The 15,753-nt window shown below is 41.7% G+C and overlaps 1 protein-coding gene across 1 annotated transcript in view; it reads left to right on the plus strand.

Moving 5' to 3' along the window:
- Adcy2 (adenylate cyclase 2) overlaps positions 1 to 15,753 on the plus strand; it is a 401,885-nt gene that overhangs the window by 333,419 nt on the left and 52,713 nt on the right. Inside the window, exons 16-17 of the mRNA XM_021179908.3 lie at positions 1,920 to 2,057; positions 15,079 to 15,198. Coding sequence (XP_021035567.1) covers positions 1,920 to 2,057; positions 15,079 to 15,198 — 258 coding nt within the window. The remainder of the gene's footprint in view (positions 1 to 1,919; positions 2,058 to 15,078; positions 15,199 to 15,753) is intronic.

Below are 15,753 nucleotides of genomic sequence, written 5' to 3' on the forward strand. Positions count from 1 at the left end.
ATTGGAGGTTATCTCACATTGAGTTTTAGTTAGACTGCACCAGATCTACCACCATATAAACATGGGGGAGGATTAGACTTCCAGGACCCATCCCTTTAGGGCTGGTCTCTATTAGAAAGGTTGACAACTGCCTCCCTAGAGATTCCATGGAGAATTCTTCAGATACTGCCTGTCATATTAAAGTGCAGCATCCTCGTGTGATCATGTGACTCATTCCTAGAAGGCGCTCTCTGTGCTCTACCCTCTGACCCAGATTGAGGTGAGACTCACAGTGGCTTGTCCATTCAGAAGTGAATGTAAGACCAGCTATGAAACACCACATAACAGTGCAGGGCCCATGGAAATGGTGAAGGAACATCTGCTCCCATTCTGTAACAATCCTGATCCCTTTTTTGTAGTAAGAGAGCTTCAATAGTTGTGCTCATGTGAGCATGGGGTGGGAGCATTCCACATCTACCTCAGTAAAAAAAAAAAAAAGTATATCATGTACTTACAATGGGATTTTACTCTGCCTTGACAAAGAGGGAACATCTACAGCATGGTGAGCTTTGGGGAATTATTATGAGTGAAATAGACTAGTCACTAGGGCAAATGTATGATTCCACATATTCAAGGTATTTAAGATAGTCAAAATCATGGAAACTGGGGGTCAGGAGGATGGCTTAGTAAGTAAAGGCATTTGGCTCAGTGGGTAGAGGTGCTGGCCACCAAGTCTGATGCAGAAGTTCTAACTGTGGGAAGTAGCTTTGTCTTGTTGTCCTCTGACCTCTGATTCCATGTGTGGACACACATCAAATAAATGATTATAGCTTTTAAAAATTAAAAAATATTATAATTACTATAACCCTACCCTCTCTAATCCCCTCTGAATTTCTTCATTCTCCCCTCCTCCCTACAGTTGCCTTTCCGACATTCATGCAGGGGCAAAATAGCTGATCAGGGTGCTGAGAATAGTGGAGACTGAGTGCTTGGCTGTAAACAGAACATTTATATCACCATTGATGTGGCAGAGTGGAAAGAAAGAATGAGGGCCAGATGATGAGGAAGAGGATGTTGAATGCTGGCTTCTGAGAGCCGTGACTTCAAGCAGCTGTGGATGCCTACACTGTTCCTCAGATGACTAGGTCTACGAACAGTCAGCACAGATCAGGAAGTATTGACTATTGGTGTCTCTCAGGGAGGAAGTCGTTGTCATGACGTAGGACTTGTGTGCTTATTGAGGTAGCCACCAGGCGCCTACCCACCAGGCGCCTACCCACCAGACGCCTACCCACCAGGTGCCTACCCACCGGGCGGGCACCAAGGGATAGTTCCTAGTCCAGGATCACAGGGATCACCTGGTGAAATTTAGTGGAACTCAGAGAAAGAGAGAGCAATGTTTGAAATAAAATTTTTCTGTGGAAGAATGAACCACCAATAACATGGCAGGAAGCCATCCACCATTGAGAATCTTATCTGCAGATTCTATCAGTCAGCAAACTTACTCTACATTCTGAATGTGCTCTTATGATTAGCTGCTGTAGCAGTAAAAAGGAATGTGAAACATGTTGACCTGTTTGCTCCATAAATCAACTAACTGTATAGTAATTGCTTTAGATGAGATATCCATTTAGTACATTCCCCCAGAGTATAAAATAAACTGAAATTTTCCCTCTGCCAAAATTACCTAAAATCATAATTTCAGGTCTATCTGAAAAGACACACAATAATATCATACCTTTGTCATAAACACTTAATGTATCTTTCATTTGACAGCCAACATAATTTTAATGAGGTTGTGACTTGGTATGGGTCCTCAGGGAGAGATCTGTTTAATCTTGGAGAAGTGTTGGTGTTTCTTGCAGTTTTAAACACCATCATTTTATACTTCAGAGAATACACTAAAGAGCAGTGTATTTCTTCTTTCTCTTTCTACACAGCAATGCAGCAAAAAGGCCTCTGCCTCTCTCATGTGGCTTTTGAAATCATCAGGCATCATAGCCAACCGCCCATGGCCACGGATCTCCCTCACGATCGTCACCACAGCTATCATACTAACCATGGCTGTGTTTAACATGGTAAGCCCCTGGGTAAGCCCATGGTAAGGTTTGCTTTGAACAGGTCATTTCACCTGTGGTCTGCCTTGCAGGTTGAGTTGGTTGGTTAGTCAGTTGGTCAGTCGGTAGATTGGTTGGTTGCTTTGTTCATTGGTTGGTTGGTTTGGTTTACTTTGGTTTGGTTTGGGATGTGTATGGGTGTTTTGCTTCCATGTATGTCTATCTACCACATGCATCCTGGTCCCTGCAGAGGCCAAAAGAGAGTATCAGATCTCTTGGCACTGAATTTGCAGAGAGCTGTTAGCTACAGAGACCATCAGTTATCTACCACTCAGGTGCTGAGTCCTCTGGAAGAACAGCTGGTACTCTAAACTGCCGAACCACTTCTTCAGCCTTTTGTCTTGAAGTTTTGGAAACTTGCCCACAAAGTCTCTGTGGCACCGATTGCCTCCTGCCTGTTGAATCCAGCCTCAAACTGCTGCTGCAGTTTGTTTAAGGAAAGAGATGCTTTGTATGAGCCTCTGTGTGAGCGGGATGGACAGAGGAATAGCCTAGAGGGGACAGCAGATGCTATGGCTCTAGTTTTGAGTCATTTGTATGGTTGCACAGGGTATATTAGGTTACCTGAAGACTCTTACCATGATCCTCCTCACCCTGCACTTGAGTTCTCCTGTGTGGGCAGAGAGTCAGTGAGTCAACACATTTCCAGGAAGCTGACTTTCACTGGCCAACAGCACCACATACAAATTATAGAAACTCAAGAGTTAATAGGATGTCCACACACTCATTAGTGAGTTTCAAACTAGAGTGATTACCTAGCATTCAAAAGGCCCTGGGGTCAATCCCCCTAACCAAGCACAGTAATAAACGATAGTGTGATGTGGGGGATGGATGATCGGAAGCTCAAACTCATCCTTGGCCACATAGCAAGTTCAAGAGCAGTCTGGGCTGTGTGAGACACCATCTTCAAAACCAACCAAGAAAAACAGTAAGGCTTTTCTTATTATTATATATATTTGAAGCATAGAACATGATATTTTGGTGTGCATCTATACAGAAAAATAATTACTGTGAGTGAGCAGTTTCGGGTATCTTTCCCCTTCCCTACTTACTGAATGTAAATGAGTGTATGTGTGCATGTGTATGTGTGTGTGTCTGTGTGTGCATGCATGTGAGTTCATGTGTGCATGTATATGTGTATATTTAGAGCCTAAAATCGATTCTTTTAGCTAATTTTCAAATTATACAATACTCTGTGCTCCTACCATAAATCGGAGCTCTAAATTTACACATCCTACACAACTGTAATTTTTACCCTTTACTAGTTCCTGACCTCTTGCCCTTGGTAACTACCATTCTGTCTGTATAAAGTCAACTTTTTGTGACTCCACATACAAGTGAGATCATGTAGTAGTTTTCTGTCTGTACTTGGCTTGACTCACTTAGCATAATGTCCTCCAGAGTCATGCATGACAGGATCCCCTAAGACTACATAACATCTCTGTGTTATATGCTGCATTTTCTTTACTCACTCATCAGTAATAACAAATCGAGGTTGTTTCCAAAGATGGCAGTTGTGATGAGTGCCACAACTAACATGGGAGTGAATTGGAAAATGTCTCCTTGATGAGGCCCTTTTGTTGTCTTTGCTTTCCTGCACATTGTAGGAAGTGTATTCTTCCTATGACATAGCTAATCATTAGTGCATGAATATATAATTAATGATGAGTTAAGTATACAACTCTGAAAAACAAAACCATTTCTTTTTTGTAAAATATAGTTTGACCTTACTCAATGGAGATTCATCAACTACTCTTTGTAAGAGATTATAGCTGGGAAACATTTGATTGGATACATGTATCCAATGTAAGCTAACTTATAGTAGTTGACAAGCAGGCAAGTAATAATACTAATAGTAATTGACCAAGTAGACATGTTTGACACATATTTTCATACCATGACTATAATCCACATAGAGAGAACAATTTTGCCTTCAGTGCCAGAAATCTTGCAGTGTTGCTCTTCTTTCTTAACATGGAAGAATCCTACTGCCAGGTAGGAGAGCGTGCCAGAAGACATGCAAAGTTGATGGAGAACGGAGGTGGTGAATTAGAATAAGTACAATCCTGTACTACATGCTAAGCAACGTTCGGGGGAATAAGGATGGAGCTGTATAGCTGTCTTGCTTCTCCTGTCCAACCACACAGAGCAGGGAAGCCAGCAGTGCTCCATCCTCCCCAGTGGGAGGTGCATCATGTTTACTGATCCTCCAGTGGCTCTTTCATGTCCAGGGTTTCTTGTGCTTATGCCAAAGTGAGATCATAAAGTGGTTTAAAAGCTGACATTATCAACAAAATGGCAGCAGTTTTACCTAGGTAGCTATCTGACTTTCCCAGGAGTTTGTTGTGTTGGCGCCGCTTATGATTGCATCAGGATTTACAGAGACAAGCCTGCCATGAGCACTAATCCCTAGACCCAGCCTCCTGGCTCTCCTAAGCAGCTGGTGCCCAGGAACACTGGGATCCTTAGAAAAGAGTGGACAAAATAGACTGGACACCGGAGGGTGTCATAGCTGGGAGATGCGCTCCCTTTTCCTTGCTATCTCTTGGAGAAGATGCTACCTTCCACTAGAATGCAAGCAAAACCCATTCTCCCTCCACAGTGTTACCTGCTCCCCTCATTGTGTCTGTGTCTTCCTACCTGGCCCTCCTTCTACATGTCCATCCTGCTTAGCTTCCTACACAACACAGTGCCTTCTGGGACACTCTTTACAAACTACTTGATCCCTTCCTTCCCAAGTGAACCCAAGAATCATAGGGATTTCACCTGTGGAGCTGACTATGACTTCTTAGCAAATGAAATTTTCTGGCAGAAAATCACTAAAATTTCCCCCAGTGATTTAAGCAAACACATACATACACACAGGTACCACCCCATAATAGACACAAGGGCTACTCTTCTTGTAGATACCTATGTCTCCTGGGTGTCTAACTAAGAATTTTTTTCTTTTTTTTTTTTTTTTAATATTTTTATTACATATTTTCCTCAATTACATTTCCAATGCTATCCCAAAAGTCCCCCATAAGGCCCCCCACTTCCCTACCCACCCATTCCCATTCTTTTGGCCCTGGCATTCCCCTATATTGGGGCATATAAAGTTTGCAAGTCCAATGGGCCTCTCTTTCCAGTGATGGCCGACTAGGCCATCTTTCGATACATATGCAGTTAGAGACAAGAGCTCCGGGGTACTGGTTAGTTCATCATGTTGTTCCAACAATAGGGTTGCAGATCCCTTTAGCTCCTTGGGTACTTTCTCTAGCTTCTCCATTGGGAGCCCTGTGATACATCCAATAGCTGACTGTGAACATCCACTCCTGTGTTTGCTAGGCCCCAGCATCGTCTCACAAGAGACAGCTATATTTGGGTCCTTTCAGCAAAATCTTGCTAGTGTATGCAATGGTGTCAGCGTTTAGAAGTTGATTATGGGATGGATCCCTGGGTACCGCAGTCTCTAAATGGTACATCCTTTCATCACCGCTACGAACTTTGTCTCTGTAACTCCTTCCCTGGGTGTTTTGTTCCCAATTCTGAGAAGGTGCACAGTGTCCACACTTTGGTCTTCATTCTTCTTGAGTTTCATGCGTTTATCAAATTGTATCTTAAATCTTGGGTATCCTAAGTTTTGGGCTAATATCCACTTATCAGTGAATACATATTGTGTGAGTTCTTTTGTGATTGTGTTGCTTCACTCAAGATGATGCCCTCCAGGTCCATCCATTTGGCTAGGAATTTCATAAATTCATTCTTTTTAATAGCTGAGTAGTACTCCATTGTGTAAATGTACCATAATTTCTGTATCCATTCCTCTGTTGAGGGACATCTGGGTTCTTTCCAGCTTCTGGCTATTATAAATAGGGCTGCTATGAACATAGTGGAACATGTGTCCTTTTTACCGGTTGGGACATCTTCTGGATATATGCCCAGGAGAGGTATTGCTGGATCCTCCGGTAGTACTATGTCCAATTTTCTGAGGAACCGCCAGACTGATTTCCAGAGTGGTTGTACAAGCTTGCAATCCCACCAACAATGGAGGAGTGTTCCTCTTTCTCCACATCCTCGCCAGCAACTGCTGTCACCTGAATTTTTGATCTTAGCCATTCTGACTGGTGTGAGGTGGAATCTCAGGGTTGTTTTGATTTGCATTTCCCTGATGATTAAGGATGTTGAACATTTTTTCAGGTGTTTCACTGCCATTCGGTATTCCTCAGGCGAGAATTCTTTGTTCAGTTCTGAGCCCCATTTTTTAATGGGGTTATTTGACTTTCTGGAGTCCACCTTCTTGAGTTCTTTATATATATTGGATATTAGTCCCTTATCTGATTTAGGATAGGTGAAGATCCTTTCCCAATCTGTTGGTGGTTTTTTTGTCTTATTGATGGTGTCTTTAGCCTTGCAGAAGCTTTGTAGTTTCATGAGGTCCCACTTGTCAATTCTCGATCTTACAGCACAAGCCATTACTGTTCTATTCAGGAATTTTTCCCCTGTGCCCATATCTTCAAGGCTTTTCCCCACTTTCTCCTCTATAAGTTTCAGTGTCTCTGGTTTTATGTGAAGTTCCTTGATCCACTTAGACTTGACCTTAGTACAAGGAGATAGGAATGGATCGATTCGCATTCTTCTACATGTTAACAACCAGTTGTGCCAGCACCATTTGTTGAAAATGCTGTCTTTCTTCCACTGGATGTTTTTAGCTCCCTTGTCGAAGATCAAGTGACCGTAGGTGTGTGGGTTCATTTCTGGGTCTTCAATTCTATTCCATTGGTCTATTTGTCTGTCACTATACCAGTACCATGCAGTTTTTATCACAATTGCTCTGTAGTAGAGCTTTAGGTCCGGCATGGTGATTCCACCAGAGGTTCTTTTATCCTTGAGAAGAGTTTTTGCTATCCTAGGTTTTTTGTTATTCCAGATGAATTTGCAGATTGCACTTTCTAATTCATTGAAGAATTGAGTTGGAATTTTGATGGGGATTGCATTGAATCTGTAGATTGCTTTTGGCAAGATAGCCATTTTTACAATGTTGATCCTGCCAATCCATGAGCATGGGAGATCTTTCCATCTTCTGAGATCTTCTAGAATTTCTTTCTTCAGAGACTTGAAGTTTTTATTATACAGATCTTTCACTTCCTTAGTTAGAGTCACGCCAAGATATTTTATATTATTTGTGACTATTGAGAAGGGTGTTGTTTCCCTAATTTCTTTCTCAGCCTGTTTATTCTTTGTGTAGAGAAAGGCCATTGATTTGTTTGAGTTAATTTTATATCCAGCTACTTCACCGAAGCTGTTTATCAGGCTTAGGAGTTCTCTGGTGGAATTTTTAGGGTCACTTATATATACTATCATATCATCTGCAAAAAGTGATATTTTGACTTCATCTTTTCCAATTTGTATCCCTTTGATCTCCTTTTGTTGTCGAATTGCTCTGGCTAGGACTTCAAGTACAATGTTGAATAGGTATGGAGAAAGTGGACAGCCTTGTTTAGTCCCTGATTTTAGAGGGATGGCTTCAAGCTTCTCACCATTTACTTTGATGTTGGCTACTGGTTTGCTGTAGATTGCTTTTATCATGTTTAGGTATGGGCCTTGAATTCCTGATCTTTCCAAGACTTTTATCATGAATGGGTGTTGGATCTTGTCAAATGCTTTTTCCGCATCTAACGAGATGACCATGTGGTTTTTGTCTTTGAGTTTGTTTATATACAGGATTACGTTGATGGATTTCCGTATATTGAACCATCCCTGCATCCCTGGGATGAAACCTACTTGGTCAGGATGGATGATTGTTTTGATGTGTTCTTGGATTCGGTTAGCAAGAATTTTATTGAGGATTTTTGCATCAATATTCATAAGGGATATTGGTCTGAAGTTTTCTATCTTTGTTGGGTCTTTTTGTGGTTTAGGTATCAGAGTAATTGTGGCTTCATAGAATGAGTTGGGTAGAGTACCTTCTGTTTCTATTTTGTGGAATAGTTTGTGAAGAACTGGGATTAGATCTTCTTTGAAGGTCTGATAGAACTCTGCACTAAACCCATCTGGTCCTGGGCTTTTTTTGGTTGGGAGACTATTAATGACTGCTTCTATTTCTTTGGGGGATATAGGGCTGTTTAGATCATTAACCTGATCTTGATTCAACTTTGGTACCTGGTATCTGTCTAGGAACTTCTCCATTTCATCCAGGTTCTCCAGTTTTGTTGAGTATAGCCTTTGGTAGAAGGATCTGATGGTGTTTTGGATGTCTTCAGGATCTGTTGTTATGTCTCCTTTTTCATTTCTGATTTTGTTAATTAGGATGCTTTCCCTGTGCCCTCTAGTGAGTCTGGCTAAGGGTTTATCTATCTTGTTGATTTTCTCAAAGAACCAGCTCCTTGATTGGTTGATTCTTTGAATAGTTTTTCTTGTTTCCACTTGGTTGATTTCACCCCTGAGTTTGATTATTTCCTGCCGTCTACTCCTCTTGGGTGAATTTGCTTCCTTTTGTTCTAGTGCTTTTAGGTGTGTTGTCAAGCTGCTAATGTGTGCTCTTTCTAGTTTCCTTTTGGAGGCACTCAGAGCTATGAGTTTTCCTCTTAGAAATGCTTTCATTGCGTCCCATAAGTTTGGGTATGTTGTGGCTTCATTTTCATTGAACTCTAAAAAGTCCTTAATTTCTTTCTTTATTCCTTCCTTGACCAAGGTATCATTGAGAAGAGTGTTGTTCAGTTTCCACGTGAAGGTTGGCTTTCTATTATTTATTTTGTTATTGAAGATCAGCCTTAGTCCATGGTGATCTGATAGGATGCATGGGACAATTTCAATGTTTTTGTATCTGTTGAGTCCTGTTTTGTGCCCAATTACGTGGTCAATTTTGGAGAAGGTACCATGAGGTGCTGAGAAGAAGGTGTATCCTTTTGTTTTAGGGTAAAATGTTCTGTAGATATCTGCCAGATCCATTTGATCCATAACTTCTGTTAGTTTCACTGTGTCCCTGTTTAGTTTCTGTTTCCATGATCTGTCCATTGGTGAAAGTGGTGTGTTGAAGTCTCCCACTATTATTGTATGAGGTGCAATGTGTGCTTTGAGATTTACTAAAGTTTCTTTAATGAATGAGGCTGCCTTTGTATTTGGAGCATAGATATTCAGGATTGATAGTTCCTCTTGGAGGATTTTACCTTTGATGAGTATGAAGTGCCCCTCCCTGTCTTTTTTGATGACTTTGGGTTGGAAGTCAATCTTATCTGATATTAGAATGGCTACTCCAGCTTGTTTCTTCAGACCATTTGCTTGGAAAATTGTTTTCCAGCCTTTCATTCTGAGGTAGTGTCTATCTTTTTCTCTGAGATGAGTTTCTTGTAAGCAGCAAAATGTTGGGTCTTGTTTGTGTAGCCAGTTTGTTAGTCTATGTCTTTTTATTGGGGAGTTGAGTCCATTGATATTAAGAGATATTAAGGAAAAGTAATTGTTGTTTCCTGTTATTTTTGTTGTTAAAGTTGGCATTCTGTTCTTGTGGCTGTCTTCTTTTAGGTTTGTTGAGGGATTACCTTCTTGTTGTTTCTAGGGCGTGGTTCCTGTCCTTGTATTGGTTTTTTTCTGTTATTATCATTTGAAGGGCTGGATTTGTGGAGAGATAATGTGTGAATTTGGCTTTGTCGTGGAATACTTTGGTTTCTCCATCTATGTTAATTGAGAGTTTGGCTGGGTATAGTAGCTTGGGCTGGAATTTGTGTTCTTTTAGTGTCTGTATAACATCTGTCCAGGATCTTCTAGCTTTCATAGTCTCTGGTGAAAAATCTGGTGTAATTCTGATAGGCTTGCCTTTATATGTTACTTGGCCTTTTTCTCTTACTGCTTTTAGTATTCTATCTTTATTTAGTGCATTTGTTGTTCTGATTATTATGTGTCGGGAGGTATTTCTTTTCTGGTCCAGCCTATTTGGAGTTCTGTAGGCTTCTTGTATGTTCATGGGCATCTCTTTCTTTAGATTTGGGAAGTTTTCTTCTATAATTTTGTTGAAGATGTTTGCTGGTCCTTTGAGTTGAAAATCTTCATTCTCATCCACTCCTATTATCCGTAGGTTTGGTCTTCTCATTGTGTCCTGTATTTCCTGGATGTTTTGAGTTAGGATCTTTTTGCATTTTCCATTTTCCTTGATTGTTGTGCCCATGTTCTCTATGGAATCTTCTGCACCTGAGATTCTCTCTTCCATCTCTTGTATTCTGTTGCTGATGCTTGCATCTATGGTTCCAGATTTCTTTCCTAGGGTTTCTATCTCCAGTGTTGCCTCATTTTGGGTTTTCTTTATTGTGTCTACTTCCCTTTTTAGGTCTAGTATGGTTTTGTTCATTTCCATCATCTGATTGGATGTGTTTTCCTGTTTCTCTTTAAGGACTTCTACCAGTTTGGTTGTGTTTTCCTGTTTTTCTTTAAGGACTTGTAACTCTTTAGCCATGTTCTCCTGTAGTTCTTTAAATTCCTTCTTGATGTCCTCTACCATCATCATGAGATATGCTTTTAAATCCAGGTCTAGTTTTTCAGGTGTGTTGGGGTGCCCTGGACTGGGCGAAGTGGGAGTGCTGGGTCCTGATGATGGTGAGTGGTCTTGGTTTCTGTTAGTAAGATTCTTACCTTTACCTCTCGCCATCTGGTAATCTCTGGAGTTGTTATAGTCCAGAGTTATAGTCTTGTTCAGAGGTTGTTCTTCTGGGGATTCTGAGTATCCTCTGTCAGCAGACCTGTACAGACTAAGTTCGGCGGAGTCCCGGAGCCAAGATGGCGCTCCCTGCAGGGCAGGTCACTGTTCTCCGGCTGGGAGGGTGTCGGATGTCTGCGGCCCCAAAAGGGTGCTGCCTCAGCGGTTCTGTGGCTCCCGCCTGTCCCAGAAGCTGTCTGCCTCTGTGGTCCTCACTCTGACCTGTACAGACTAAGTTCGGCGGAGCCTCCGACTGGGAGGGTGCCGGATGTCTGCGGCCCCTAAAGGGTGCTTCCTCAGCAGCTCTGTGGCTCCCGCCTGTCCCAGAAGCCGTCTGCCCCCGTGGTCCCCACTCTGACCTGTAGAGACTAAGCTCGGCGGAGTCCCGGAGCCAAGATGGCGCTCCCTGCAGGGCAGGTCACTGTCCTCCGACTGGGAGGGTGCCGGATGTCTGCGGCCCCAAAAGGGTGCTGCCTCAGCGGCTCTGTGGCTCCCGCCTGTCCCAGAAGCTGTCTGCCTCTGTGGTCCTCACTCTAACCTGTAGACTAAGTTCGGCGGAGTCCCGGAGCCAAGATGGCACTCTCTGCAGGGCAGGTCTCTGTCCTCCGGCTGGGAGGGTGCCGGAAGTCTGCGGCCCCAAAAGGGTGCTGCCTCAGCGGCTCTGTGGCTCCTGCCTGTCCCAGAAGCCGTCTGCCCCCGTGGTCCCCACTCTGACCTGTAGAGACTAAGCTCGGCGGAGTCCCGGAGCCAAGATGGCGCTCCCTGCAGGGCAGGTCACTGTCCTCCGACTGGAAGAATTTTTTTCTATTTCCTTTTAAAACTGTTTATTGTCAGAGATGGAGCGATGGCTCATTACTAAGAGTACTCACTGTTCTTGCAGAAGACCCACTTTTAACTTCTCCAACACACATGGTAACTCACAATCATCCATAACTCCATTTCCTGAACATCTGACACCCTCTTCTGTCTCCCGCATGCACCAGACACCCACGTGATACATGTACACACACCCAGGTGAACTACTCAACACACATGAAGTTAAATTCAATAAGCCTATCTTAAATGTATTTGTCATTGAATAAAATGTTACCTAAAACACTTGATTTAATCACTTTGTCATGTGCAATTCCATGGCATTAATTACACTTGAAAAACAATGCAGCAGTCGTCTCCACTCTCTGGTCCTCCCTTCCCTTGTGTACATCTGCCTTCCTGTCCCTATGGATTTACCTGTTGTGAATGCTCCCAAGAGTGAAACCACACACTGATGTTCTTTTGTACCCAGCTTATCTTACAGAGCATTCTGTGTTCACAATTCTTGTTTTCTTATTGCTGTCATGGCCCTTCTGGAACAAGTGAGCTTCCACTTGCTTTGTCTCCCCAGCGAGCAGCAGGCAGCCCCTTTCAGTGGCTTCTCTAGGCTCAACTCCCATTGTTCTACTTACCTAAGATGGGACAGATGTCTCAGGACAATCTGAGAGGGCTGGTGGCTGTGGGTAGCCTCCCTGTGCTGATGACTATGGAAATGGGCCACAGTGCAGGAGGCTGTGTGCAGATCTCACTCACTTGTGGGGGTTTTTCCAACCCTGCATTTTAACAGTTCTGAGAATGTTCAATGTATATGAAATGACCTCAGATATTTTACCAGGATGCCCTAAGCATTCCATATTCATCCACATGATACTAAATATCTCAACAATTATCCAAATTCCATGTTGTTTTTCAAACCTAAGTCAAATTACAAATGACCTTGTTTTGCTTCCCACAAGTATCCAGCAGGCTGCGTAGAGTCACATGTAGAACAGATGAATAATTTATAAAAATAAAATAAAATAAAAGAGGCCATGAATTTGAAAGAGAGAAAGGAGAAGTACGTAGGCATCCGTGGGGAGAAAGGAGGAGGGAGGAAGGTGTGATTATATTATAATCTCAAAAAATGAAAGAGATAAAGAAAACTGAATAGACTTCCATTGTTGGTGCCAACACTGGTGATGTCATTACGTGCCAGCCCACGTCATGAAATGAGAAACTGCCAAGAGATCTGTTACAAGTAATTCAAACATAAACTTGTGATTCATGCAGGTAAGAATTAACTGAAATCAACCAGTAAACAACTTGGACTTCTAACTCCTAACAAATGACAAAGAATGGCATCACCAAGCACAGATCTCCATGTCAAATCCTGTTGTCACAGTTAACAGTTCTTGGGAAAGATGCTTTTGATTGAGATTAAATTGCTGGGAAGTGTAAAATTTGAAAGAAAAGCCCCATATTCACGGCATTCTTAGCATCTAGTGAGACTATCTTGTTCTAGACAATTTAAAATTTACAGTTATTGCCAAGGCTTTAGCAATTAGAGTGCTCAGTAAGAGTCCCCTAGATAATCATGATGTGAACGTTCATTCTATGAGAAGTGAGATGGATTAACATGGAAGAATGGGAAAGAGGAATTGGGATAACATCTTGCTCTGAGGACACTGTGTTCAGGAAGTATTCTTGCACACAATGATTAGCATCTTCTACTGGTTTTTTAAAAGATTTATTTTATTTTATGTGTATGAGTGTCCACATTGCCTATGTGTATCACATGCCCACCGAGACCAGAAAAGGGTATCAGTACTCCCGGAACTGGAGTTGCATGTCCCCAGACTTGCTGATAACAAAACCTAGGTCTTCTGCAAGAGCAGCAAGTGCTCTTAACTGCTGAGCTAGCTCCAGAGCTCCCATGTTTTCTACTGATTTTCAGATTCATAGCATTGTATTTATGTATAGCATCCTGGCAAAGACATGGTCTTCCTAGAGGCAGTTGGTACCTACACGTAGCATGAACACAGCACATCATCTTTCCTATTCTTGGTCTCCCTGATGATATGATCAAGATATTTTATTATTTAAAAATTCCTGGGTTCCTACAACTAGACTGGGTGGTATCTCTCCAAACTAAAAAGGTTCCGTTTTTCCTTTCTGTGCCCTTACATGTTTAAATTAATCGCATTTAGGATTGGTCAAATATAAATCTACAGTGTTTTACAGCATAGTGTATGTCAGGTAATTTTTTTATTCAGTTTTCTTCCTGATACAATTTTTCCAGAAATGATAACAGAATTATAGGTCAACTAGAGATCATGGATTTTGACACAAGTTATTTAGCAGAAATTAAAGATATCTATGTTTCATTAACTTTTAAGTATGTTTTATTTATAATAGATAAAAACATTATATCAAGCATCATTGTTGGGGGAAAAAAGACATGCCACCCAAACTGTCATAAATAAACATTTTTCCTATTTACTTGAGTGAACTAATCTAGATTGCTGACAACTGTACCATCAAAGAATGTAAAGTGGTAAACAGAAGCAACCATGGAAAAATATAGGAAAGGCTTACATTTCAACCTTGGATGTGAATGCTTAGCGCTATACTGAACGCACAGCCTAGATTTACAGGTTAATTTCTTCCTATAAAGAGAAGTTTTCAAGAGTCATGATTTTCTAGTTTATCTTTTCAGGATATATCTAGTGTTCCCAGTCACATGGCAGAAAACTGATCAGTAGTTACTGAGGCAGTCTGTGTTATAGCTTATCTAGAAGAAAGAGGGGTTGGTTCTTGTCCTGCCTTTCAAACAGGTTGACCCTTTGCTTCTGGATGCTGATCTGGATACCTTATTGTTAATCCTACCCACCTTTGGAAAAGCTCACGTTTGTGGCCTCTTACCTATCATCTGAGAAGCCAAATGCTTACAAATAATGTATGTAAATGTGGCTATATGCAAATAACGCGACTAATGCAAATTGCTGTATGCAAATAAAGTGGCTGTATGCAAATATAGCTGTAGGCAAATGTGGCTATAGGTAAATATGGATGTAGGCAAATGTGGCTCCAGACAACTGTCCTTTTTAGTCTATTGATTCATTGAATGTTTGAACCAAGATAGCAGACTGAAGTCAGTTCTGGCATCTCTGATTCTGTGAGGGAGAGTTGAATATCTGTGTATGTGATGATGTTGGCTTAGCAGGCCTTCCTGTGCTGTGTGCACCTTAACATTTGATCCAGTTGCTTCTGTTTTCATCAACAGCACTCTTGAAGCCCTAGAGTTTCTATACTGAAGGAGTAGTACTGTAATGGTTACATACTCATGGACAAGAACATCCCACAGTGTCAAGAAGAAGCTGAAGCTGTCACACTGGCAGTGTAGAGACCAGGGCTGTTCACTGACTGCACACAAGAAGAACAGTCATTAATAAGTGCTGCTCTCTCCTGATACGTATTTCATCCAATCTCTAATAATTCACTGAAAAAAACACATTTCTCTTTCAGTTTTTCCTGAGCAACTCTGAGGAGACAACCCTTCCAACTGCGAATGCATCTAATGCAAACGTTTCTGTCCCAGATAACCAGACAGCGATTCTTCATGCACGAAACTTGTTTTTCCTCCCGGTAAGAAAGTTGCACCCAATGATGCTTTGTTGTTTGTCTGTGACATCAGCCTAAGCCGTGCAAAGTCATTGATCTCAGCCAACACCTCATTTACTCTCTCAACCCAATTGTGAGTCCTTGGAAAGCAGGTTCTGTCAAGGAGCCCTACACTAGCATGCCCCATCTATATATAAACCACATTCGCATGTCCCACCTATATATAAACCACATTGTCATGTCCCACCTATATATAAACCACATTGGCATGTCCTACCTATACACAAACCACATGAGGAACTCTGGAGGTCAAAAGGCCAGAAGATCTGGAAAGTATCACGGTTTCTGCCTTAGCAGATTCACCCATAGGAGAATCAGGGGAACTACTTGTGTGTGTTTGCAAGACCATATCTCTAAACCCATATTATAGGAAGTCTAAGAATGAAGAAAATGGGGAAGGTCTGAGAAAGAAGGTCCCAGTTGCTACTGACCAGGACATAACTCTTCTAATAGAAACTTTAATAATTATAAAAGTTGCAGTAATAACAAAATAGTTTGTCAAAATATTTAGTATTTTAA

Source organism: Mus caroli, unplaced genomic scaffold (genome assembly GCF_978045245.1).
Source record: "Mus caroli unplaced genomic scaffold, Mus_caroli_1 scaffold_15, whole genome shotgun sequence".
Lineage (NCBI taxonomy): Eukaryota > Metazoa > Chordata > Mammalia > Rodentia > Muridae > Mus > Mus caroli.